General features: G+C 39.1%; 3 protein-coding genes across 9 annotated transcripts; all 3 read left to right on the plus strand.

Moving 5' to 3' along the window:
- Positions 1-666: 666 nt before the first annotated feature.
- On the plus strand, positions 667-6,855 carry LOC106173984 (steryl-sulfatase). 2 transcript variants are annotated; one of them, XM_024076977.2, is made up of 8 exons: positions 667-724; positions 1,587-1,709; positions 2,418-2,676; positions 3,530-3,652; positions 3,997-4,505; positions 5,007-5,199; positions 5,652-5,939; positions 6,097-6,855. In XM_024076977.2, exons 2-8 carry the CDS (start codon positions 1,695-1,697, stop codon positions 6,477-6,479), a joined length of 1,770 nt encoding a protein of 589 aa, XP_023932745.2. In that variant the 5' UTR covers positions 667-724; positions 1,587-1,694; the 3' UTR covers positions 6,480-6,855. The 2 variants fall into 2 exon arrangements, with proteins under 2 accessions (XP_023932745.2, XP_086866914.1); XM_087010788.1 differs by lacking the exons at positions 667-724; positions 1,587-1,709; positions 2,418-2,676 and adding an exon at positions 3,044-3,275.
- A 1,380-nt stretch (positions 6,856-8,235) lies between these two features.
- Positions 8,236-15,122, plus strand: LOC106160379 (monocarboxylate transporter 13). 5 transcript variants are annotated; one of them, XM_024076985.2, is made up of 7 exons: positions 8,236-8,587; positions 10,829-10,993; positions 12,417-12,488; positions 12,847-13,124; positions 13,502-13,727; positions 14,263-14,406; positions 14,720-15,122. In XM_024076985.2, exons 2-7 carry the CDS (start codon positions 10,855-10,857, stop codon positions 15,049-15,051), a joined length of 1,191 nt encoding a protein of 396 aa, XP_023932753.2. In that variant the 5' UTR covers positions 8,236-8,587; positions 10,829-10,854; the 3' UTR covers positions 15,052-15,122. The 5 variants fall into 5 exon arrangements, with proteins under 5 accessions (XP_023932753.2, XP_023932754.2, XP_013392418.3 ...); XM_024076986.2 differs by having other exon boundaries at positions 12,420-12,488; XM_013536964.3 differs by having other exon boundaries at positions 8,238-8,587; positions 12,186-12,488.
- Positions 15,123-17,114: 1,992 nt separating this feature from the next.
- On the plus strand, positions 17,115-26,903 carry LOC106174002 (carboxypeptidase B). 2 transcript variants are annotated; one of them, XM_087011409.1, is made up of 11 exons: positions 17,115-17,538; positions 18,751-18,832; positions 22,502-22,635; positions 22,849-22,954; positions 24,070-24,171; positions 24,514-24,618; positions 24,932-25,042; positions 25,265-25,403; positions 25,639-25,844; positions 26,316-26,403; positions 26,626-26,903. In XM_087011409.1, exons 1-11 carry the CDS (start codon positions 17,459-17,461, stop codon positions 26,814-26,816), a joined length of 1,344 nt encoding a protein of 447 aa, XP_086867535.1. In that variant the 5' UTR covers positions 17,115-17,458; the 3' UTR covers positions 26,817-26,903. The 2 variants fall into 2 exon arrangements, with proteins under 2 accessions (XP_086867535.1, XP_086867536.1); XM_087011410.1 differs by lacking the exons at positions 17,115-17,538; positions 18,751-18,832 and adding an exon at positions 20,216-20,318.
- Positions 26,904-27,000: the final 97 nt, after the last annotated feature.

Here is a 27,000-nt window from a genome sequence, read left to right on the forward strand (position 1 = left end):
TGGACTGGTTACATTGTCGGTGTTAAGGAAACAATATTACTCGCCCTTTGTCGTAAATACGTTGTCTATATCGTTGTCTATATATGTCTTAACGCTTCTTCGACCGATCTTAGTGGCAGTCGTGGGTTTAAATAGGCGCTTCCAAAACTGGAGAATGCACTCTAATGGTTTTTCTATAATAAAAGTGGTTGTGAAAACAAAGAAGCTCGCACAAGCACGCGCGCACACTCACAAACACACTCGCAAACACAAACACGCGCCTTTGAATTGGCGAGGAGCAGATGTCGTGAAATGACGCTACTGCCCAACATCACCACTCCCGAACAAAACGTATGCCAATATCAGTAAACGTCAAAGTGTCAAAAAGGGGTGTGGGGTGGGTGTGGTAAGCGGCCTCGAAATGTTGAGCTTCAAAAAAAAAAAAAAAAAAAAGGTACGCTGTTGTGTATTAGTAGGTCAAAAACTGGCACCATAAGATATGCGTCTACAAAATGTTTTGTATCTTAGTATTCAGTATGGAGCAAAGGTTATTTTAGCTTTGTATTTACTTAGCAGTATCATAAAGTTTGATAAAAGCCTATATTGCCCGAACTGCTGTTGTGGGCTAAAATAAATGAACTTTGAGCGTTCAACTGAATACAGGTTATCAGTGGGTCAAATACTGGGATGATCGGAAAATACTACGTTGTGTTCATTAAATATTCCGAATTCGGTTAAGCCTGAGGTAAGGTTACTTAAACAGAGTAGGCTACCTGCTTACTCAGATGGATAATGAAATTTGTCAAAGAAAGTAGGCCTATATATCTCGGCTTTGTTGCAGAGGGCCAAGGCCGGAGAAGGGGGTGGAAATTGATATGTGTGTGTGTGTGTGTGTGTGTGTGCGTGTTGGGGGGGGGGGGGGGGGAGTGCACGGCTTACTCCAGTCTCTAATTTTTTTTTTTTTTGCGACATATCATATATTTAATTTTAACAAATAATTTCAAAATTTATGAAAAATATTCTATTTTAGCTCTATCCCTTCTGTTCCATGGTTCCTGGAAATCTACCTGCTACTCGTTGCATGGAACGCTTTCTGTATTCACAAAAATTATAGCGAAGGCCGTCGTTTTGGTTATTCACCAATGACACTACTCTATCTTCTTTCCCGTTGATATGAATCATGAATTGTTAGAACTGTAGTGCCGAATTACCTTTCAGACCATCGTGGAACTACGTCGCGTCGATTGTTGGTTTTAAAATTAAAATTGTTTCATGCATCATAAAACAGCTTCATGTTGGTTTAATCAAACGAACCTACGTGCTTGTACGCACGCGTGCGTACCCATATGTGTGTGCGCATGTGCTTTCCCCAGTGCGAAATCAAGGGTCAAAAAATGGGTCATCGTACGAGAACTGGGTCATTAAGTGTACACAATATACGACAACAGGTAAATATAATACGCATGTATTAAAACCACGCCAGCCCCGAGGTCAAAAAGTGGGTCGCTAATACTGTACCATGAATAAAACGATAAATGTAACGAAGGAGATATATTCATTATATATCTTCTTGGTCAACTAAAATCACAACAGCCTTGTGTTTTCAGTTTATTTATCTGCAGCAATCACTACACAGTGCGACCTTACACCCAGCTGAGTTTGACCAGAACATTACATGTGGTCTTGAGTGCTCTATACTGAAAACGGGGAACACCATGGCACATTCACAGGTAAAATATACCTAGACTGCATGTCTTTAAAAGCAGAAAAGGGAATTTTAAGAACAGAAATATAACGGCATTGTGATTGATTGGTATTGTATAATATAGTTTTGTCATGCTGGCAGCGTCTGTATAAAATTATTGTCGCATCGTGCTGAGAAAAATATCGAAATTTAAGACCATGTCTTGAGTCCCCCAGAGCACGCTATGACAATGTTTATGTTAAAGAGGCAGTGATTTGATTGAATGGAAAAGATCGTGCATGAACGTGGACATTAATTGTAAAATATCGACTCTGTAAAGAGATCACAATCTGTTCTAATAGTGTATTTAGCGCCCATTTCCCGTTTTATAGTTCATAGCTTTATGTACATTGAATGGCGGGGTTAAATTCAGCAAATGTGCAGCATCTTTTGCTCAAGATAAATGCATTTCAATTTAATTTCTATTCCGAGGAACAACGATGCCTTGCAGGAAGATTTCAGTCTTATGTCACTGCTTTATATACATGTCATATATTCTGCAGCTACATGTCTGCACTATACCTATTATAAATGGATTTTCTCCACTGTTATCAAGAAGATGATAATGAGCCATATATATGAACAGAACTAGCTTCCCCAATATTATCGATTGGTTTAACGATGGCTGATAGCCAAACGATCTGACTTGGTGTATTATTTAGTTGCAAGTGTATTTGTGTGTGTGTATTTGCAGATAATGAACCTCTATATCATCGTCCCTGCGTTACTCCTCGCGAATACCAACGCGGCAACTTCGCCGAACATTGTGATATTCCTAGCAGACGACACGGGCATTGGGGACATCGGTTGCTTTGGAAACAAGACGCTACGAACGCCAAACATCGACAATATCGCTGCGAGAGGGCTCAAGATGACCCAGCACCTTACTTCGGAAGCCACGTGTACTCCGAGCCGAGCTTCACTGCTAACTAGCCGATACCCGATACGGTCAGGTAAGCATGGATGAGATAAGTGGTTGTGTATTTCCTCGATTCTTCTATAAATTACCGAGTGTTTGTCTGCTTTCTATGATCCCCTTGTTTAATGTTTGTCTGCCTCAGGTCTGCCAGTCTGCATTGTCTAATACGTCTATTATAGTATTCAAACAGAAAACAAGTTCAACAGGATAGGAAAACGAAAAACATTTCTACATGTAAATATTCCACCCTTCATATAGTCCTCCGTTTCTTTCTCCTTGAATTGTCTTGAGCAATAGTATATCCACTACCGGCTTGCTAGGCCTGTCGCAGTTTCACCAGAGCCCCGTTAGCCGGTCGTTTCAGGGTGACCCGGGATGGTCTTCATGGCTACCGTAGCGGCCATGTGAGTTAAACCCACGATAAACATCTTCCAAACCCAGCAATCCCTTACTTTGACCGCATCCACCTCCCACGACAATGGACGAGGTGTTGGACTTTGGGAGGCGGAAGACCGAGAAAGAAGTGGGTTGATGGAGATGATCTTACAATCAAACAACATCCCACTCAACCAAGCATTTCAGCTGGCCAGAGACAGATAACTCCAACTCTTTCTCCCCTCGACACCCTAAAGGGTACAAGAAGGATGAAAAAAATATAGTCCTTACTTATTTGTTTTATGAATCTTTTTGTTGCTATGCAGTCTTTTCTGAACTCCAGCTTACACATAGGGCCAATTAGAGCTCAAGTTGGGTCCCATATAAAACATCCCGGTGTCCATATAGACTTGCTAACAGGGTAGGGTTTTGATTTATCGCAAACCGTTTTACAAATAATGTATATTACATATAATGCCACATTTTGTATAAAAATCCCTGTTTTCTCTTAGGTCTTGCCAGCCCTACCGGTATGCCTATAATAACCAATGTGGCGAGTCCTGCCGGGCTTCCGCCCAATGAGACCACCTTCGCCAACCTCCTTCAAGACAAGGGATACGTCAACGCGTTTATTGGTCAGTAGTGGCATTGACGCAAATTAACGCTATAATCGTTACTTGGTTTGAAGGACGTCAATTAAAGTGAATAAACAAGCAGATTAATACATACAAATTACGAAAAAATTAAGACAATGAAAGAAATTATGTCGCAATAATCAAAATAAGCATAGTGGAAATGCAACGCCAAAGGCTGGTTAGACAAAAGGGCAAGTTCTCTTCAGGAAAATAGTGATGCTTTGTTGAAAATTAACAGGTTCTCCACTGAAATCTCAACTCTTCTGTGACTTTTAATATGCCTTAATTCTCCTTAAATCACATCACATATGAATGCCTATTTTCTGTTTTTTTTTTTTTTTAAGGTAAATGGCATCTGGGATTGAATTGCGAGAAAAATGGCGACCACTGTCATCACCCAAACCGCTTCGGGTTCGACCTTTTTTACGGCATGGTCATGACCAATGCCAGGCTCTTTGATCCTGGTTGGGATTACGAAGTTGTCTTTAGGGTTCGACCGAACAGAGTGCAACAGGTTGCAATAGTGTATGTCGTAGGCCTACTTGCCGGCGCCGTTCTGAAGCGCCTCGGCGCCATCGGTACAAGGGGGTTCCGTCTATACGCCTTCCTCGTGACTTTACTCCCAATTTACACCTTTTTGCTTTTGATAAGTTGGCCATGGCTAAACGGTGTGTGGCACAGGAATGGGGACGTGGTCGAACAGCCGATCAATTTTCAGAACATGACGAAACGGCTTGTCATGGAAGGAACAGACTTTTTGGAGGAAAGGAGCCAGGATAAGAAACCTTTCTTACTGTTCATGTCCTGGCTCCAGACACACACGTTTCTTCATACCGCGAAGGAATTTGAAGGGGTACGTAGCTTTGAATGTGTATAGTGTTGGATGCATGAATGTTGTGCATTTTATCGCACATTGGGCAAATATTAATTGTATTGTAAATAGTGCATTGCGTTTATCACTTATGTGACCTTGACTTCATCGGTTTCTAAAGAAACAACAACAATCAAGATCATCCATTTAATGACAATTATGGCAATGGTTTGAGGACGCCAAATTGATCTAGCACTATAAATTCATCAAGACTGAAAGATGTCAATACTGTTTCCTTTTAAATCGCCCCAATTTTTCACCCCACCCCTTGTGACTCCCAAAAACCTGCTTGAAATGTTCCCTTCAGTTCCATTCAGAGGGAATCAGGTTATCAAAGAAATATTTAAAATTCAACTGGATAAATATTTTTTGACGAATATGCATGTATTCCACAGCAGACAAAATCCCATTTCTCACAATCTAAAGCTAGCAAACCGAATGTGCTTTCCTTTAATTTTTAAAAAGACACAGCCTTAATTCCAGGTCGCCCTGCACAGCCCGTACGGCGATAACGTAGAGGAGATGGACTGGGGGATAGGGGAGATCATGAAGGCTCTGGACAGACTAAACCTCTCTGACAACACCCTCATCTACTTCACCTCCGACAACGGCGGCCATATTGAAGAAAAAGATCGCCTTGGTAATCGGGCAGGAGGTCACAATGGGATCTATAGAGGTACATCGGTAGTAGGACATGTAAAGATAAATGCAAATGTCTGTTGTGTTAGAGTTGGATGTGTTTGGTGTGACACTGCACAAAATGGACATTTCATCCATTTTTTAGTGTTTTAAAAATCACAAACCTAAATTATGGATGGATAAACCTACATTCTTGTCCAAAGCCATGTCGTTTCTATTTTGCATGCATCTTTTATTTGTTAACTTGTAGATATTCCATTAAAATTGATTATGTTAATATATTTGTAATAATGCCACACATTGTTTGACCTCTGTGTCATTAAGTCTAAATTCTAAATAATGGAGGACATCTATTAGAAACAATTTTACATTTTAAGTTAATACAGTACATACAAGGGTAGGGCCTAAGCATTTTATAATATCGAATTACATATCAAATAACAGCACGTTTTATCTCATGTCACGTATTTCTATCACAATTTCCCCCAGGCAGCAAGTTCCAGGGCTCCATGGACGGTGGTATCCGTGTCCCCACTGCATTCATGTGGCCAGGGCATATACCCGCAGGTACCGTCACGGACGAGCCAACTTCCCAGATGGACATCCTTCCTACACTGGCCGATGTGGTAGGGTATCCGGTGCCCAAAGACAGGGCCATTGACGGCAAGAACATCTGGCCTCTGATCACGGGAAGGGCAAAGATGTCGCCCCATGAAGTGATGTTCCACTACTGTGGTATGACAATTCAAGCAGCGAGATATCGCCCGCGCGGTGAAGGTGAGTGTTATGCCCTGCCTGCTGGAACTGGTTCCACAAAGGAACTTTAGCCCTAAATTTGGTCAAATATAGTCTACCTCTACACAACTAACCCACAAGTGTATGTATACATCTATAACCTTGAATAAAACACACCTATCGATTATTTTTTCCACAGAGAACGCCGTGTACAAGCTATATTATGCTCGCCCAAACTGGAACCCCGGTACCGAAGGGTGTGACTTCATGTGCTCGTGTCTTGACGTGACTTGGCTGGACCGCCCGCAGCTCTTCAACGTTGCCATTGATCCTTCGGAAAAATCACCGTTGGACATCAACGCCAAGAAACACGTTGAGATAATCAAACATATCAATAAAGCCAAAACCGAGCACGAAAAAAATCGAAATGAACCAAAACCGCAAATGGAATTTTTCAAGGCCGCCTTTCGACCTTGGCTGCAGCCGCTGTGCAGTGGAGATCACTTCCGATTGTCCTGCGCAGACCCAAAGTATGGCGCGAACACTTCATGGCCTGAAGTAGTCTGGCCACCAAAATCGTAAAGTACTACAAGGCAATTATGATTTCTTGCTCAGTTTTATAAAACACCATCGAAAGTGATCTGATACTAAATGTATAATGAAATACATAAACAATATTTACGAATGCTAAAAAAAAATGAATATATTAGTAGTTTCATAGAAGTAACTTCTTTAAAGGTTTTGTCGGGGGAGTGAATGGGAAGGGGTTGTTATAACTTTCAAGAAAATGTCTAAGCAGCCACTGCCCTGATCTGTTGGTATAAAATTGAAAAAAAAAATTACAAAATGACAACAACATCATGTTTTAAAATTTACAAACAATTTTTATATGCGACAATTCGTAATATATTGCCTCATTTGTATTCTGATCTGAATAAATACAGGTTCCCTTTTTTTACCACGTTTTATTTTTATTCACATTTGTTAAACACGATTTTAAGGATAGCAATGTTAGTGTTCTGTAAGAACGGATCTTGCATACATACATATGTGTACCTCATATACACACGGTTACTTATACTAAAAACTGCTTTACGCGCCTTTGAATTATATTATCTTTTAATAAATATATGCCATCGACGTGGAGATCAAGGATTGGGGACATTTGTGAAAACAGGCAAAATGAGTTGTGGTATCAGTATCGGTGTTTTGTGTCTGTGCAATTCAAGTTTTTGTGGGTTATCGCTTGACGTGATTAAATAAGCCCCTCCCCCCCGCCCCCCTTCCCCCCCCCCCCCCCCCGGTGCACGCCGCATTCCCGCTGTTCGATGCCTGTTTTGCTTTATACCATGTATTAGTAGTATATAAAGAGACCCTTACAATATAAGTTACATTGCAGTTAATTAAGAAATATAAAGTATGACATTTTAGTCGTTCAAGTCAATAGAAATAAAAATATATAAATATATTTGTTATGTCCTGGACTAATTTAATTTCATATTATTCTTCATTTACTGCAATGTTTCGGTTCAAATGTATCATTTGAAACTACCATAGGGTTCAACAATAAAATCCAACACGATACCCATACTCGTATACGAAACGGGGGGAGGGGGGGGGACTAAAAAAACACACACAATGTGATGAGATTCAAATACTTTAGCCATGCACAATACTTCAATTCCTTGCATGTCAGATCTCGATGTGATCAATTGGATCAATGAGAACATGCAACATGCAACTGAAATGGCTTAGGCCTACTTACCGCACGGAAAAATAAATTAAAATGGTTATGGCAATAGGCACGACATTACTAATACAGTTTTTAAAAACCATGGCTATCGTGCCCTACTTCTCCTAACGTGGCGTGCCTTATAATGGCGTCATTTATAATGTCGGTAAATAATTTTGATGGGGGAAAGTGACAGCCGTGTTTTTGGTTTTAGATTGTAGGATGTGTAAAGGGGTATGCAGGAAGGTGTATCATTGGTCGCTTTATTTGGTGGTTTCAGTATCATTCTCTGATCAGACTTCTTTAAAATTTTCAAGCGTGAGGGCCGAAGAGCGGTTAGTGCACTGGACTCTTTAGTGGTGTCACACAGGTTACTCGTAAACGTTGTTGTCAAACTTGGAGAATATTAATTTTTTTTCTGCTTGTGGTTTTATTACACAAAAGTGCAATTACAATCCTAACCTCTCAATAAGTTCTGTATGTTGCGCTCCGTCAAACATTTTGTCTAAATGTCCAGTCTGCGCGTGGGTGTATTTATCTAAATTCACTATCATGACTGATGTTTAGCGGCACGAATGGCTAATGTGATAGGAATCAGGGGAGGATCCAGAGTTATTTTCCGACAGTCTTCCAAATAAGGCCTATCTTTGTTGATCCATCCTCCATTTTTGACCGTCTTTCGACAGATAAAAATAGATAGCTGTCAAAGTAAACTTTAAAATCTGACCGTCTTCCAGAAGATTCAGAAGACGGTTTCAATCCGCCACATTAAGGGAATGGTAGTCAAAAGAATGGAAGTTTTGCGCCCAATGTGATAAACAGAGGTTAAGTTTTAGCTAAAAGGTTAGTACAGGTTAGTATATGAGACAAATCTTCACCTGTGTCAAGCAATGGGAAACAGGCCACAACGACAGCACCGGCAACGCCGCCAGCCTACCGTTTGACAAGTCGTAAACATGTGAGTATTTGGATGTAGTTATTATGTTTAAGGAATATATTCAAGTAATATGACTATTATCTATTGATTTTAATTCTTACATCATGCAAAGTATGATGGTTTTCATTAAAAAATTATAGATGTTATAAGTCTTCTAAAATACGTCAAATTTCAGTTTATTAACTGTTTTAATAGAAAAAGAAAGGTTTTAAAAACAGATTTTTTAAATCACGATTTACTGAATGAATTGAATCTTTTTACATATGGAATGCATGTCGCAAACTAATATAAATATAGTACGCTTAATTCAAGCGTGGGCCCGAAATAGGACATAACGCTTTCAACTTATTTAGCGCAAAACGCAAATCAAAGATCCCACGGTTCGTGTCAGCTTCACTTAAGGTCGCACAAAGAAACATGTTCTAGTTGAATTCCCCAGCTTTCAAGTCTCCTAAATCACGTCCATCTTCTCTGTGCTCTAAAGCTTTCTCTCCTTATATCCCCTTTACTAAGTATCAGAGACGCGTTAGATACACATCTTGATTGCAAAGTTATTTGCTTTACATCGGTGTTGTACAAAGAAGCCGCCATGTTACTCAACTATTGGACGACAATATGTTACGTAATATGGCCTCATAAATATCTTTATGATATTTATCTTGGACACGACAAGAAGTATAATCCTCTGGTGATAATCAGTAATTTGATAAAAGTTTTATCTTTGGAAAAGTGCAACCTGATGTTGATCTATATATTGATTAGCAGACCAATTATTGCCATGTCCGGTAGCTTGTTATTACTCAGTGACCTATATAGTGATGTACCTGTACCTGCAGGTCAATTGGCAGCTATAGTGTATAAGGAGTGGACGCACATGACCCCCCCCCCCACTTGCATGAGGGCTTTGATTATACCTAAAATAAGATCATCATCATTATCATCATTTAGAGCCTATCGTGTTCCACTGTTGGACAAAGGCCTCAGCATGCTTTTTCCATTGTTTCCTATCCTGAGCCTCAGATTTCCAGTTTGGCCAAGGTTTCTTCTTCCAAGACTTCCAGTAGTCATCTAATTTAAAATAAGATGAAGGGATCGATAAGTAAACTAAGATACCGGGGGATGGGGCGGGGGGGGGGGGGGTGCAAATAATACGGTATGGGGGGATGAATAATACCGTACTGGTAGAAATAATGCAATGGATTTAATTTTCTATTTGAAAAATTAAACATACTCCACAAAAAGTCTAATTAATAATAATAATAATAATAATAATAGTAATAATGAGTAAAGGAATGTTTTCACATTTATAGGCTCTCTAACTACTACAGTGAAAGACAATGGAATACAATATAAGAGTACAATATATGTTAAATAAAAGGAAACATGTATACACGTATAAGACTCCTAAAAATACTTATTTGACATTAAGAGTATGTTAAGAGGTTTGCGTTTTAACATTGCCTTTTCCATAAATTTTACTAAGGCAGTCACAGTGATTTTCTCTACCTGTAATGCTTGCTGCATTCAAGAAAGAGGCTCATCTCATCTTCAACTCTGTCAGAGTTTGGATATTTTTTGTATGACAAGGTGTTTTGTATTTCATGCATCTTATTATATATATTATATTATATGTATTTCATTTCACGTTGTTTCAGTATTTTGAGGTAAAAGCACCGATGTCGGCTTTGGAATTTTTTTCAAGCACAGAGACAGCTTTCAAAATGATAATTATAAAGCTGGGTTAAAACATCACAAATGGATGAATATCAGCAAATCTCTCAAACGACGCCTGACATTTTGCAATGGACTGTTCACTTCAAAAGGCGAAAACTTACAAGCGCAAAATTTCGTCAACCACTTCCACCCATCTATAACCCAGATACTTCTCCTCTTAACCAGCGGGGTAATATGCGTGACGATCTCTTGGTTAGATAGGAAGACACACTTGAGCCGTTTAACATATATCTCTTCAATCTAAAAAGGACTGAAAAGGGCGAAAAAAGGGCCAAAAATGCGAAAAAAGGCATTACGTAGCGGGCAGTATTACTACATGTGTTCGAACAGAAAGTTGCATGCATGGTTCCGTACTATATTAGATTCGTTTTTGATCATCATTAATACACAATTGCAAAAAGTTAAAAATGCAGTCCCCCTTTCCCCTCCCCCACCTTGAGTCGCCCCCTCTGAACCAGTTATTGGTGCTGCAGACGCCGGTGATGACTGACCCAGTGCCATCTTAATCATATCTAAATTATTCTTCAGTTTCAAGTAGGTGGAAAAAGAAGAAAATGGTGTACTATGGATGGAAGACCATCGCTGCTGTAATTCCTGTGACCCTATTTTTCGCTGGTTGTGCGTCCTGGCCAGAGTTTGTTGCTGTGCTAAGTCGGCAGGACTCTGAACTTAAATCATCGGTGACAGCGTTAGGTAGGTGTGTAGAAAGAGGACAAGTGTTTACGAGCACCTCTCTCTCTCTCTCTCTCTCTGCGGCGCTCAAAGGTATTTAAATCAATGGGATGATTGCTTTAGTGGCAGTGCATGGTTGTTTTGTTGCCTAAGGGTACTGTAAGAGTTTTTGATCGTCCAGATACCGATAATGTGTTTTTCCCTTTTTCCCCACATCAAGTTATTCAATAATGGATCTACCTTTGTGCTGATTAAAAACAAAAATATTCTCTCGAAAACATAAAATTTCGACGTTTTTATTTTTCGTTGCTAAGCATAAGCATGGGCACCTCAAAGCGTTTACCGTCAATTTAACATCTAATTTGAGGTGAGATAACAATCGGTATGGGGCGGAAGTCTATCCCTGAACGAGAACTTGTCGCGGAAAATTTGGCATAGGTGACGACAAGTGTGTGGTTAGTCAATCTTGTGCCATCATTTTGGTTGAAGTGTTTTTGTCATGGAGTTATGGGCCCCTAATTACAATACATCATTGAACAAAGGGTTTATTTTGACATATACCAGGTAAATGATAAAATCTTAACTAAAACTTTTAAGAAAAATCACTGGCAGGCTTAAGTGATGTTATTATATTGGCGATGAAACAGTGTCCGTGGGTGCTGAAGTCAAGGAAAAATTTGAGAATCTGATGTTGAATTTTTTAGCCCCAAATCGCACTTATGACGTCATTGGTATAATGTCATTTGTGTAAATGCTGAGGAATTTAGTCAACGAACACTGAAAATTTTTCTGTTATCAGGAAAATGTATAAGGCAGTAAATACACTGTATAAGGTTTTTTTTGCTAACCCTGACAGTAACCTTAACTTATTTATATTTTATTTATTTATCTATGTTAATTTTTTAAGCAAGAAGTGTCTTACTATTGGAATGGTGCATTTTGTATTCTTTCTGTGTTGCAGCCATATTCGGTGTGTAAATACTTAATATCTGAACTCACGGGCTGTGGTCCTAGGAGATGAAACATATTTTAATGTATTTCATGTACAATGTGCGTTTACACTTTATTTAATAAAGTCTCTTCAGTGTCTATTAGCGGATTAGACGGCAAGCTTTGGAAGAGGGTTACCATATTTGACCCTCGGACAAGTTAGTCCCCAATTCAGAATGGGGCCTTTGTTTACATATTCAGTCGTTCATGGCATTATTTTCAGGTTTCGTAGAATCTGTGTACGTGTTCTTTGTGTTCGTACCAAGTCCGTTTGCAAAGATGGTATGGCAAGTTCTTGGCATCAAGTCGACGTTCCTGACTGGAGTAGCAATATCTCTCCTAGGTCTGGCTATAAGCTCTATTGCTCCGAGCGTTACATTTCTAACGCTATCACGGGGAATGCTGGTTGGTTTTGGAGCATGTCTAGCTTTGACACCAATCACGTTTCTTTTAGCAGATTGGTTTCCATGGGAACATCGTTTTCACGTGTTGGCAACTAGCGTTCGGTACTTGGTTAACCCTCTAGGTAAGTATTGTGACTTCATATGCTATTGCATATCTAGCATACTGTTAATTATCAATACTTATGTCGAAAATGTTATCAAAACAGGTTAAATCAAGTGTAAATAATAGTGTAAATAGTTGTATTAAATCTTTTATACGACTGTGACTTTAACTCAAACATATTTAAACAGACGGCAGTTAACAATCGTAAAACCTTCTGTTAAAACTCCCATTGACCATTTTGCGATATTAATGTATTCGAAATGAAAAAGAAGGGATCCAATTAATGAAATCAAATAATAAACAATAAATAAAGACTCATCGATACATCTGGGCATCCATAGCCAAAAGATCCGAATGCTTTGTCTTTACATTTTCAGGAAGCGTGGTTTTTGTGAACATTTTCAGGTGGATAAATGATTCCTTTGGCTGGAGATATAACTTCTTATTTCTCATCACCTACGGGTCGTGTACATGTGGAATCCTTGTGCCTATTTTACGCCACCCTAAGCCCTGCGAATCGCAGAACACAAAGCCTAAGAAAACCCAATGTAGTGATGCATCGTGGAGCGTGATGTCTAAAACTGTCATCGTAGTTCTGTGGATGTGGATTTCCTTTGGCAAAGCATTGGGCCTGACCGCCTTCTACACTATCATGGTAAGTGACGACTACACTCCGCAAGTGTGTGCTTTAGTCCGTGGACCGCCCTCATTCACATAAACTACTGCTGAAGAATTCTGTTTGCCGATTTGCTTCCATTTAGGCCTATTCCTCATTCAGTGCATAAAATTTTGGTGTGTGATTGAACGATTTTTTTTATAAAGTTAAAAAATATAAAAGAACAGGAGTACGTTAATGTATCTTTTATTTGGCTAAAGTCACTTAAGGCCGTACCACAACTGTATAAATATATTTAGAGTTTGGCACTAAGAAAAAGAGGAAATATCTGTAATAGGACTTAAATAAATTCTCTCTCTCTCTCTCTCAACAGTGTTTGAACGTAACCAATTTACCATGTCCTTGTGTTTACGTAGGTTAAGTATGGCGAGGACATGGGCTATGATTCCCTTACAGCCACCCACCCTCTCACGGCAGAAGGAATAACCGCGTGCCTATCACGTGCTATTACGTCATTCTTCGGGGACCACATCAAGGGGTACTTTCTGCACATGTATGTCGTCTGCACAGCACTGCTATCGTTAGCTCATCTGCTTTTACCATTTGCCAAAGTTCCAGTCGCTGTGATTATGTTTGGAGCAGGTATGATAACCAGGATCCTTACGAATTAATTTATTTTCTCTTCCTGTAACCATGAAGAGGTTGAGGCAGGTTTGGCCCGCGATCTATGTTCTTTACATGTACCAGGGTCACAGCCAAAATTTTTGAGAAGACCAGATATTCAAAGAAAATATTGTTTCGCTGGTGATATACTAGCTAGCACTATTCTGCCACAGTTCCCAGTGATATTTGAGTCTATTTTTTAGTTGAGCAGGGGCATGCCGGGGGGAACGGTTTTTAAAACCACAGTTTTAGCTAATTAAAAATTTACGTCATTGAGATTTTGTCTGTGTACTGAAGCTCATAAAAACGTGCTCGGGAATTTGGTATTATGGAATGGATTATTGTGGGCACTCAACACACACATCAACACACACACTCGCAAACACACACACAAATGTAGACACAAACACACACAAACACACAAAAGTCACGAACGTGCGCACACACGCACACAAACACACACACACGTCCAGGATAATTTCCCATAACTAAAACATTAGGTTATAATCTACAGTTGTAGGTGCTGGTCAGGGGCCTATTGTAGCCGGTTGGTACGCTGCATGCAATGAAGTCCTCGGCGGTGACAGTGTCCACACGTTCTTTATATTGCTTCTCGTCAGCTGGGGCCTTGGGCGTACCACGGGGAGTCTGTTACCTGGTAATGCATTGACATTTACACCGTTATTCTGGAATAAGTCTGTATAAAACGCCCTTTGATATATGTCTGACCATTAAGTTCAAGTTCTTCCCTTCTGTATTTGTACACCGTGCTCACGATACAAAATGCGACACAAACTACTTAAAATCTTTTTTACTACTACTCTTGAAGAATACCAACTCGAATGTAACCTAATTTCTATACCATATATAAATATATATTTAAGTTATTTCATAAAACGATACTCCTTATTATTCGATATTTTATCATTATGTAGCATGAATTAAAACACCTGCCATTACTTTATTTCTAGGGCTCATAGTGGATTTTCATCAAGAGTACTCTCTGCTATTTTTCATCTTGGGGACATCGTACGGTTCTATGGCAGTAAGTCTTCTCGTAATCATAGAACTCAATCGCCGACATATGTCAAACCAAAAATCAAGCAATTTTTTCACCCAACCAGAAAAAAGGGTGTCGCCACCAGATAAATGTACATTAGATAAGAACAAACATTTGAGTGAAGTTGAAAGTGTTCTGATGCAGGTTAAGCATGATCACTCTAATTTGGAAAGGAAGCCGCTGGCTGTTTCAACACCGCATATACACTATACATATGAAGAAATCCAACCGAAGAGAAACTGAATCATGCAGCTATATTTCATGTTACACTCTGTTTTAACTGATTCATCCTATCAATAAATATTTATGACAAATTGGGAAATTTCTTTTTCTTTTCTAAGTGTCACTATCGATTTAGGATGCTGCAATTATTCAGTAACATTGAAAAAGTGTGTGTTCGCAAGTTGATGGTGACAGGTTCTTAATAGCGTTGACATCGAACGCAGTGCGCAGATGGATGCACGCCCTTGAAGAGGATGCGTTTACGACATGCGTTTCCAAGTTCTAGCTTAGCTGTAGAAACGTGTACTGTATGCTGGTGTAACAGGAATGAAAGTCTGGGCTTCCATGTGATAAATACAGGTTTTGGTTAGTTGGAGTATTGGTGTTATTAATGGGACGAATGCCATCTGTATGCCGACAATCCCTATACTGTAAATGCCCTTGAAGGTACTCACATGGCCAGAACAAGGCTTCATGACCTGCCGGAAATAGGGTACAGGCTGTCCTCAATTGACAATATAAAGTGCTACACTGTAATTAATTTTAAATGGTATAATTTTAATTAAAATACCTTGCCGGGTTTTATTTTGGAAACGACTAAAGGGCCATTCAGTATATCCGAGTATCAACTTGTCAAAGGCTCAAATATGGCGGACCCTACATGAAAGGAAGACCGCTTAATCCTATAATGGTATCTCCGCCTCTAACACGCCCCCCACGCGTCTGGTTGAATGGAGCCGAGATTTAATTACTGTGCCCCAGCAGGGACGACGCGTGGGGAGGCGTGTAAGAGGCGGAGAGACTTGGACCAGTTGATACTCAGATCTTCTATTCTGAATGGTCCCTACTATGTGCATGTAGATTCTTAGGGCGTATTCCCATAGATTTTAGATCGATCTATCCCCGTGGGGAGTCTCACTAGATTACTGTCAGATATTCCGGCTTAAATGTCCGTCCCACCTACAACAAGCCGTAAGGGGGTAATTAACTTTCGAGCCCGCTCTGCTGACAGCTATTTAGCGTGAACCCCCAGGGAGTTAGGTCGATCTAGTTTGGATCGATCTAATCTCTGGGAATGGGGTCTTACACGATGCCTAATTGGTCCTGATATAAAAATTGTTACAGCACGCTGTCTTGAAAGCTATGAAAAATTCAGTCAATCAATATGCGGGTCTTTGCGGATGCATTAAATCCTTGATTATTGAAGCTTTATGGCTGCTGATGGTGGTGTTGTCACATTAAACCAAGGTGTCAGCTACGTTATACAAACGAGAAAAGGTCGTGGTTCAGGCGGCTGAGATTTTATGTATTACGAGTTTTATTTTTAAAAACTGTACCTCTCTCTCTGTCTCTCTCTCTCTCTCTCTCTCTCTCTCTCCTTCGCACACGGACACACGTTAAGCTGATTGGACTCAGCGAGAGTCCCCGCAGAGTTTGGCCGATCCACGTAGACCGATTGTGTATATGGCAATCGGGTGTATCGCACATATAAATACACATACATACGCGTTCACATGGACATAAATTCACACTCGTGTATATGTGGTATGACCTATCCGTGTGATACGGGTAATAATCACAATTTGCTGTAATAAGTAAACAGATGACTGAGACGAAATACTCTCACATGGTAAAAATGACTAATGTCTCTTTAGATGTGCTTTATTATACTACTCGTGGCCTGCCATATGAGAGTTCACAACACTGAGAGGCGTAATATAAATGAAATTAACTCTGGGTAACAGGAAGTCGTAAAACTCATGGCGTGAAAAGTTAACAGATCTGATAAATACTAATTGAGTAAAAGATGTATTTAATGCATTTAAGTTTTTTAGGATAACATTTGGATTATTTAAGATCTTGTTCCACTCGGTTGATTGGGAATTAATTAGTGTGTGTGTGTGTGGGGGGGGGGGGGGGGGGGAGGGGGGTGGGGGGGGTGGGGGGGTTGAAGACTGCATTACAAGATACTGAGACAGGCAAGCAGCAGGGTTCACAGAGTTAGAAATAATACAACGCATATAGATCAATGATGATCATTCATAATTTGAACATTAATTTTCCATACCAATATTTAGCGCCCGCACTAGCTGGTAACCCAATCGCCACCAATGATCATATTGTGTGACATTGTTAAGCGTTAATACTCTATTTGCCAGCGAATGTGTTGTGATCACCTGTCTGATCTCGTAGACAGAAATGAACATGTGTCCTAGGTTGTAATGCCACCGAGATCCTTGATTGATTAATCCACTTCCAGCCCTCGCGTCAAGATCACTTCACATTAACCAATGCCACTCCACTCTGGGAACGGCGTCCATGCGGGGGAATAGACTTTGTTTTATTTTCTAATCGCGTTAGCAATAAAAAGGACTGCATCACCAATGACAGAATCAAAACGTCAGGGAGTCTTATTACGATCAGTGTCATGCGAGGGTGCCGGATTGTCCCGTTGTTACTGTTGCTGTTTCTTGCTGAGGGCCAGGGTTCGAAGAAGTCTTACAATGGGTACGTAATAATTGGCATCGGGAAATCTTTTTGTTCTTAATCGATTGCAAATTGTAAAAACGGGATTATCATTGTTGGTGTTATTTGGTTATGTCGATGTAAGTGAAGGAAAAGACAATTTTCTAATATGTCATTTCTGTGCCTTTACTAGGTCTCACAAGATAGCATTTCGGTCTGTTTCCTATTGTGTGCCTGTTAAACCAATTTTATACCGGGCTTCCGACCTCTTACAGAAAGTTCCCTTGCCTAACGCCCCCCCCCCCTCTTCAAAAGGGGGCTATGTTTATATTTGATAGTCAGCATCAAGTTCATACATCTGTGTTAATGAAATTAAACATTAAACATTTCAACACTTTTTTGTTACATGTTTGTGAAAATGGACAAAATGCGTTCTCTAAGTAAACAGTCACAAGCCCGTTGCATCATCGGCTCAAGGCTTGATTGTCCACTAATTAACGCACAGGTTGTCGGGTAAACTACATGATTTTGTTTTTTGTAATCAGGGTTGCCATAGCTACCCAAGCAATTACATAACGTCATCACCGTCAACAAGGCAGATTGTCGTCGAAATGACGTCGTGCGGCAACAGCCATAATCATATTATGTGCAGATATAAAAATTTAAATATGCATTTTCTACTTACTTTTTCTTTTTTTGAGGAAGGGGTAGGGCGCATGTGTATACTCGCATATATTTGTCCGTCACTTTGTCTCTTTGTGTGGATATTCCTTACAAATGAATAAATGTGTCTACTTTCATGTTCGATTGGGCGTGGCGCAAGTTGGGTTTCAGAAAAAAATTGGAATCCAGTACTCTTATTTCCTTTCAGTCAATATTTGTACTATTGTTGACATGTTATGGAAATTATGTTGAACCAAAGTCACTTTGGAAAGAAGAATGATATGAGAGCAATGATATTTGCGTTATAGCATTAGTGTGGTGCATTATGGCATCCAAAGAGTAGGCCTACATATGGATAATACATTCCATTATGGAGCTCTATGTGTGTAGTTCAAAGGGTTGGCATTTTAGAGAGAGAGAGAGAGATTCAATACACACGAAAACAAATTGATAACGATGAAAAATAGCGGAGATGGCAGCCCTACCTTTTCCTTTTTATAAAAGAACATAAATTCAGGCATCGTAAAATGACTTATTTTATTCTTAATGTCACAAATATCTCACATTGTCAATTTATTTTACTTTTCTCAGCTATAAAGTGATTTCTGTTATTCCTGAAAATGAAGACCAGATTGAAGATTTCACACAAATTGCAAGTGTCAGACGTTTAGAGGTGAGCAAAATTATTTGCCTTTTCCTAACGCACAATGAGCAATAGGCCTTAATTAACATAACCGCCATTTAAATCACCTGGTAGTTCCAGCATTTTTTGCTTAAGCTTTAAGATACACATTATCCAAAGCCATTGAAAGAATTGCGAAATATAAGCCCGTTTTTTCTCATTCGGAGGCAGCCCCGTAATGGAGAATGATGGGGATTGGGGACGTTAATTCGTAATGTCATTTATAGAAATTTAGAAGTCGAAAACTTCTCCACGATATAAACGAGTATTAAATGTGTCCCTTTGTTTCCCAGTTGGAGTGAAGTACATGCTGAACTCTTGGGAACACAGAGAGATGAGCTATACTCGTAGCTAGAACTCTCAGTCTGAGTCTGAAAGATTCTCTTCGTGAGAAGTTTATTTTGTTTGATTTCTTCCGCGATTGAAGAGGGAATTGCATAATACAACACGACATGAAAAACGCCTTCTAGAAATTTAGAAGACGTGTTGGTATTCCCACCACATTCGTCAAACCTAGTGGTCCATTAAGAAGCCCTTCGATTGAAGGAATAATCGGCAGATGCTATAGACATTTATATTACCTTGTGATGCACTATGAACTAATTATCAAACAAAACGCATGTTGCGTTCCATAATCCCAGAATTCAAATCACGAGGGAGTTATCACCGTTGAATACGATTGGGTAACTTCCGTGTTTTATACTGCGAACACTCTAATGGAACTGATTATTTATTTAGAATGTATTTTCTATCTGAAGTCATAGTAAACAGTCCAGCAGCCCAGCCATCCGGAATTCTTACAAAACCCAATGGGAAAGCTGATCAATTAAAGGCAGGGGAGGGTCCAGGATTATTTGAAAGAGGAGGGGGGGGGGGGATGTGAAGCCGACCCTCCACCCCCCCCCCCCCCCCCCTTTGCATGGGGTTCGGGAACTGGTTAAGGGTCACGAAAATCTTGGTAATTTAGAGGGCAAACGTTGCTATTTGATACGGTTAAGAACTATGATTCAGCTAGTCAAAATTCTAATTTCAAAAGTGAAGTGAATTTTCAGAAAATGAAGGGGTGTCAGGACCCCCTTGACAACCCCCCCCCCTAAATCCGCCACTGAAAGGGGCATTGATGAGATATAATAACTGATATGTGACGGTTCTGGTTGACGAGCACAGACAGTGACACTGGTATTGTACCATATCCATTATAACATTAAGTCTGATGCCACTGTCCATTTACAATTGAATAAAATGGAAGCGATCGAGCTCATTTATTAAGATCTAGTAGGCTCTTAGACAAGCTTTATGCTAAAGCCATCCTGTCTGGATTTCGCATATCAAAAATCAATGACTGTGCACTTTTCGTGGTTTTCAGGGAGCTTAAAGGAATAAAAGCTGTCCGTTTGGCCATAAAACGGATTATCCTGGGTGAACGACGATTTTTCCATACTTACCAATGGCTTATGAAGCCATTCCTTCATTCAAAGTTAGTCCATTTTTTCTTAAAATTGTTCTTATTTTTGTAATTGTCTCTATATAGATTATTACAGAGGTATAGCCGTCTTTGAAGGTCCACGCGGTCTAATGGCAAGCACAAAGTTCAGAGTCTTTTCCACGAAATCGTGAGCATGCGCAGTTCGCGCCATTTTGTGCGGGACTGTTTCTCAGGGGGAAAGAGTAGAAGGGGCCTTCGGTACTTTTGTAGTATACCCCCCCACCCCACCCTGTAACTTTCTGTAACTTTCACTTTTCAAACAGTTTTTTACATTTTATTGTTTATCTATGTCAAAGCTGTTGAAATAAAATGCTTTTGTAATTACCTGTGGACTTTTTATTAGTGTTATTCACGTTTAATCCAGCCCATTGAAATACAAAGTTAGAATCGTCAATTTACACCCGCAGTCAATAACTTGCCGCATTTTCGTTGGCTAACCCTAAGGTAATTTTATGTGAACAAGTAGCTCATAATAATTTCACAGAGGAAATCCAAGTATACAATGTATCAATCCTATGTTCACATAAAATAAGGTAGAGTTAGCCAACGAAAACGCAGCAAGCTGCGGTTACATTGTAAATTTTCACATTGTATTTCAATGGGGTGGATTAAACGTGATTAAAACTAATAAAAAGACCACAGGTAATTACAAAAACGTTTTATTTCAACAGCTTGACATAGGTGCAAAAGACACTGTAAAAAAATGTTTGAAAAGTGAAGGTTTCAGGAAGTTACAGGGTGGGGGGGTATACTACAAAAGTACCGAATGTCCTATCTTTGCTGTCGATGAGGTACGTTTTTAGTTCTTTCATTGAAAAGTCATCAGGTACTTCTGCTAAATTTCTATTCCAAGTGCTCCCATGAATGTGTTTTCGAAAAAAATCAGGTGTTAACATGTTACGAAACTGAAAATTCAGATTGAAATGAGCACTCCTCGATATGGCGTCCGTCGTGTACACTCCACACTTTCCCCCTGAAACATAAATCCCGCAAAATCTCGCGTTCCCACGGATAATTTAGCGGAAGTTACGTGACCGTGGAAAAGACTCTATTGCGATAACCGCTGTTAAAAAGTGTTTGCCTGAATTTTTTCTCTACAAGAGTCATTCCAAATGATGTGAACCTAATATTTTGTGTTGCAGTATGGATATTTTTAAGAACGTGGATACATAAGCTGTTTGTTTGAAAATGCACGACAATTAACTGCCGTGTTATATTGGAACCCATTGTGAAACCCTGTTTTTTATCTGCCTAATTTGACAAAAAAAGCCCTTACATGTTTGTGATCTTCCTCAAGTAATTCCTAGCATTTTCCATACTCGCTAATTGGAATCGCCAGGTACAGACTTCATATCTGGTCTCTTTATACTTATAACCTAAAAAAATACAGCTTGACCCACAGGTTACTCAAAAATGAATTTACGAAGATTTAAGACAACAAATAAACCCCACGACCGGTAAATTTGATCAATTATGGCTGTCACCGTAATGGGACATCGATGCCCAAGAGTCCACTCAATGTTATAAAAATGATGTATCGCACCGTTAAAGCAGGATGCCCAGAACGGAAACGCTGTTATTGCCTTAACACGATAACAAAGACATAGTGATTTATGAGACAGAGATGATTATCATTAGAGCCTGATTTTATATCTTAATCCCGATGAGTAATCGTTTTCTAGAAACCAATATTTGTGCTTGTTGTGATTTTAGATCATTCATTTGTGACTGATTGGGGGTTTATTTTTTACTGATTACCGTACGTACGTCACAGGTACGTAAATTTGTCTTTCTTGTGTGTCATCACCTTCAATGTTTCAGGTTGAGACGTACATAATACTTTTGTGCATAGGTAAACGCGCATATTTGGGTTTGTTTGTCCATATTCCCATGTGTGCGCGCTCGGGAAGGCACGTTAGCACGCATACATATTCACAAACATTCAATTAAGTCCCATATCACCGATCCATGTGAAATTTGTAGAAATGTATTTTGTCGATGTGGGAAACAGAATTATTAGTTCTGTAATTCTCAAATCAGGTTTTGTTTGAACAAAATTTAAATTTCTATGTAAATATGCTCATTCAGAATGAAAAACCATATTCATTATTGTGTCATATCAATGCGTGTGAGTTTCCCTAACAGAGACATTATCTTTTTCTTGTTATATTAAGCTGGAAGTATGGGGAGTTCCTAAATTGAACCAGGAGCTCTCGGTTCTTGTTCCGCCGGAAAGTTTGTCACGTTTTTTGATGGAACTGTCTGCATCAAACATCAATTACTATATCAAGGTTGACAACTTAGAAAGGTCAGTTGAATAATTTCCTCATTTTTCTCTCTCTCGTTCTCTCTCTTAAGCTTTCTCTCTCTCTCAAAATTAAATTAATGCAAATTAATCTCAAATTAATGCATTAATTAAATATTATCTTACAATTGCAATTTTTCTTTTCCATGTGATTATAAAGTGAATCTCCTTTATTAAATACAATACAAATATATTTGTATACTTTTACGCCACCAGCTTAATCGACCAAGAAGCAAGAGGGAATGAGATGAAAAAAATGGCGAAAATGTTGTTTTCTTCACCACAGCAATATATTGTTAACACATATGCAAGGCATGACGAGGTGAGTGCAGTGAAGTGCGGTGATAACTCGATCTTTTCAGTGGGGGAAATTATAAATTTTACAGATTCTGTTCTTGTCATAATGTCTTAAAATTAGAACATTCCTATTGAGTGGTATCAACAAAATATTAAAAGAAGCATGGTACTTTATACTTCTATTCTATCCAGTAAGAGCACCATGAATGCTGTAGGCCCCTATAGAAATATGGTTTTTATGATTATAAAAGAAAGTTTCTGAATGTTTGAAAATTGTTTGCCCTTTAAAGGATGGAATAATTACCGTAAACATGTATATTTTAAATTGTGTATTGACGTTCAACAGGTGTGCAGATAATGAACTTATGATAAATAAGTAATGATGTTCTGTTCGGCAAGTAATACTTTCAAATTACTTCAAGACGAAGGCCATAGGAAAATGATACCTTTTAGTTCATTTATCCGATGTTGAATACATTAGATACTTCCTTTAATACTCGCGACTACTCCATATTTCACAAGCCTATAAAACAGTAAACACTAGTTAATTTTTCAAATCACGATTGTGCTGACCTATAATACTTGCCATTTGATGTCATAAACAATCTCTCTGTGTGACCTTTTCTTTTTAAGAATTGTGAGTCTAATATTTTATATGGCGTGATTATGTTTCATTTAGATAATTATTTACAAAAATTGTTCACTAATGATTCGTCTAGATATCAACTCCTCTTCATCAATGCAGGTATAAGCAGCTGTGATGGTCTTATTTGCTATGTGTGTTGATAATTACTTCTCAACACTAGGCTTAATGGGCCCCTATAGTTTTTACCGAAAGAAAAGAACGGAAGGGTTCTTAGGGACCATATCAATAGGAAACTGATTACCTTAAATGAAAACTACACGTATACCGCCCTAAAATATCCCGCTCTACCTTTTACATTATGAGTGTATATTTTACTTTTAATTGTTAATATTTTGAATATCTATGTATTTTAAAAATAGAATTGAATTATTTTAATTGATTAGCATTGATGGATTGCAATTACATCATAAATTTAAATATTCAATCTTTTTGCTGAATTTTTTAAAGATGAATTATATATATTACGGTTGTTATAAACATGTTTTATTTCATAGATTAATAATTATCTGGACATGATGGCAGAGCAGTACAGCCCTCTGGCGTCCATTTTCACCGTTGGAACGTCACAGGAGGGAAGACTTATGAAAGGAATCAAGGTATTACACGCATCCAAACTTATGTGAAGATTATGACAAGAATAATTAACTCGAGCAAATCTCATAGTGTTTTTTTTTCTCTTTTATGTTCTGGAATAAATATGAACATGGTCTTCTTTGATTCTGCACTAAAATTGAACATTTTTCCGATCTGATAGAGTCAGAGATATGTGAAGTCTAATGCATATCTACATGGGGGGGAGGGGGGGAGAGGAAGGAGATCTATACAATTGTGTTAAATTTGTTTCAATTTCTCCTAAATCATTTTTCTCCAGAATTACAGTTTTAACGGCACTAAAACTGTAATTCTGGCTGCTTCTGTGAAGATAATTATCTATTCAGATTGGGGGCCAGTCGTCTGGTAACAAGCCTGCGATATGGATAGACGCCGGTATCCACGCACGAGAATGGATTGCACCAGCCACTGCAGTCTACATCATCAACGAGGTGAGTTATTAACACGGCAAGTTCACGTGATTTTGATGGCTGAACGAACGAAATCGTAGACAATGTTTAAAGCTGACCAACGCCTCTCCCTCTCTCTGTCTTTCTCTTTTTCTCTGGGTACTCATCAAAATATATAAATTATGACCATTAACCGTTACATTAAGTTACACAGGTGCTCTAAAATATATGAATATATGGAATAGTAATATGTTATCTCCGTGTCTGTTAACCATTTGCTGCACTGATGTAGATGAGATTTCTTCTTTAATTCCTCTCATTGGTTTCCCCCTCATTATTTTCAATACCACCACAGCTGCTGAGTTCCTACGAATCCAATGGACTTGTACAAAGCATGGTGGACACATTTGACTGGTACATCCTCCCCGTGGTCAACCCTGACGGCTATGAGTACTCACACACAACGGTGAGTTTGATTTCAATACAAAACTAAGAATTTGTTTTCAATACATTACAAATCTCTATGAGGGCAGTCCCATATCTCATTTACATTGTGATTCATGTCCAGAATAAAGTACTAGTATGTGTAAAGAGATTAACTCCACAGTCAAGTAATGTTGTGCCCATGCACGGCGTGTTCCCGTATTTTTTAAAAATCATTTTCATTTTGATACTGTTTTCTAATTAGGACCGCCTGTGGCGCAAGAACAGGAGTGGCGACGATGCTGACTGCAACTGTGACGTAAATAATGATCGTAGATGCCGCAAGAGGGCACCATGTTGCGGAACCGATTTGAACAGAAACTTTGGATACATGTGGGACCCACGTGAGTGTGACTGTTATCTACTTCCCAACATGTGCTCTTACAGTTGTTTGATGCATTGTAAATTTTTTATTTTTTGTCTGTGATATGTAATCTGTCATCAATACGCACTAAGTATTTTACATGGACACTTTTGGGAACAAAACGCTTTTTTCCGGACATGGAAACATATATTTAATTCTTACTAATTTTACAAATGTAGGGCAGTTGACGTCTTAAAACATTGGCTTAATTCCAGCGGTAGTTGCCAGTGATAACAAATGTGAGTCCATATTCCGAGGACGAGCAGCATTCTCTGAAATCGAGGCTGCGAACGTCAGGGACTTCCTGTCTGATCCCACTCGCAACTTCCAGGTCTACGTCACGCTTCATTCGTATGGCCAACAGTGGCTTCTTACCTGGGGATACACCACTGATGTCCGTCCTGACGACTACGATGACCAGGTGATTTAGATAGCCATTTATTCAACAACTTTTCTGTTGAATCCAATTAACCATGTACTAGTATTATTAATAGTTTATTCATTTAACATTTTTTATGAGTTTACCATGCATGCTTTTGTCACTGTGCTATACGTCTACTGCTAAATGACCTCTACCACGGTGCATCTGCTCTCCTAGCACGATCCTCTCTTTTTGATTGAAAAAGGAGCATTAGATTATGATTACTGACTAATTCTTGAAATACACAGGCCCAGTCAGCAATTTCAAAAGGAGGGGGAAGTCTTTTTCTGAAAAAGTGGAGCTTTTACCACGAAACCTTCGTGTACCTAGATAAAATTTTAACTAGAGGGACTTTTTTTCGGAAATGAGAGAGAGAGAGAGAGAGAGAGAGATTCTAGTGTAGGTTATTTAGAACGGAAAAACAAGGCCTACTTACGCATTTCTGCCTTTAACTTTATACTATTTCTTCAGATGAGAGTCGCAACCATTGGAGCCAACGCCCTCAAAGCCACCAATGGACTAGATTTCTGGGAAGTCGGCACCTCTGGTGATCTCTTATGTAAGACCCCATCTTCCAGTGCATTTTAAGAATTCATTCCTGTTTCCTTAGTTTGTCTATGATTTGTTGGAATTGGAATTGGAATGTCTTTGGTTCATCTTTAAAGCATGGATATACATTCTCTTCTCAAACGACCAATGGTGAAAATTATAAATACATGGGAAAGCCATAGTTCAGTACAGTTTGTTGGAATACTTCGACTTATTTTCTTTTCATTCTTAGATAGCACCTCAGGTGCCTCAGACGACTGGGCAAAAGGTGGCGCTGGCATCAAGTACGCCTTCACTCTGGAACTCCGTCCAAGCAGCGACAGGGTAGGTTTTGTACTGCCACCCGACCAAATAGACGAGAGCGGTAGTGAAATGTTTGCCGCCATGATGGCCGTGGCTGAGGAAGTGGCAAAGGAAACATGATAATTTGTTGCAAACTGTCAGAGCTCCTATTTTTTTTGGCTCATTTGGAAATGAAAGTTTATTGAAGTAAAGGACAGTCAAACACCAGATATTGTTATTGTTCCCGTTTCGCACAAAATACCATTCCGTATGTACATGTACCTCAGTAAACGTAGTTGTCTGTTAAATTATCGTTAAGTCATGA

Source organism: Lingula anatina, chromosome 4 (assembly GCF_051362555.1).
Source record: "Lingula anatina isolate TDL-2025a chromosome 4, LinAna3.0, whole genome shotgun sequence".
Classification (NCBI taxonomy): domain Eukaryota; kingdom Metazoa; phylum Brachiopoda; class Lingulata; order Lingulida; family Lingulidae; genus Lingula; species Lingula anatina.

Excerpts from the sequence above, each read along its gene's own strand:
- LOC106173984 (XM_024076977.2), top strand. Across the intron at positions 2,677-3,529 it reads CCGATACCCGATACGGTCAG|GTCTTGCCAGCCCTACCGGT; the intron begins GTAAGCATGGAT and ends GTTTTCTCTTAG. Across the intron at positions 5,940-6,096 it reads ATATCGCCCGCGCGGTGAAG|AGAACGCCGTGTACAAGCTA; the intron begins GTGAGTGTTATG and ends TTTTTTCCACAG.
- LOC106160379 (XM_013536964.3), top strand. The coding sequence starts at position 10,855 with ATGGTGTACTATGGATGGAAGACCATCGCTGCTGTAATTCCTGTGACC. Across the intron at positions 13,728-14,262 it reads TGTGATTATGTTTGGAGCAG|TTGTAGGTGCTGGTCAGGGG; the intron begins GTATGATAACCA and ends TATAATCTACAG. Across the intron at positions 14,407-14,719 it reads CACGGGGAGTCTGTTACCTG|GGCTCATAGTGGATTTTCAT; the intron begins GTAATGCATTGA and ends CTTTATTTCTAG.
- LOC106174002 (XM_087011409.1), top strand. The coding sequence starts at position 17,459 with ATGCGAGGGTGCCGGATTGTCCCGTTGTTACTGTTGCTGTTTCTTGCT. Across the intron at positions 17,539-18,750 it reads TCGAAGAAGTCTTACAATGG|CTATAAAGTGATTTCTGTTA; the intron begins GTACGTAATAAT and ends TACTTTTCTCAG. Across the intron at positions 24,619-24,931 it reads CAGTCTACATCATCAACGAG|CTGCTGAGTTCCTACGAATC; the intron begins GTGAGTTATTAA and ends ATACCACCACAG.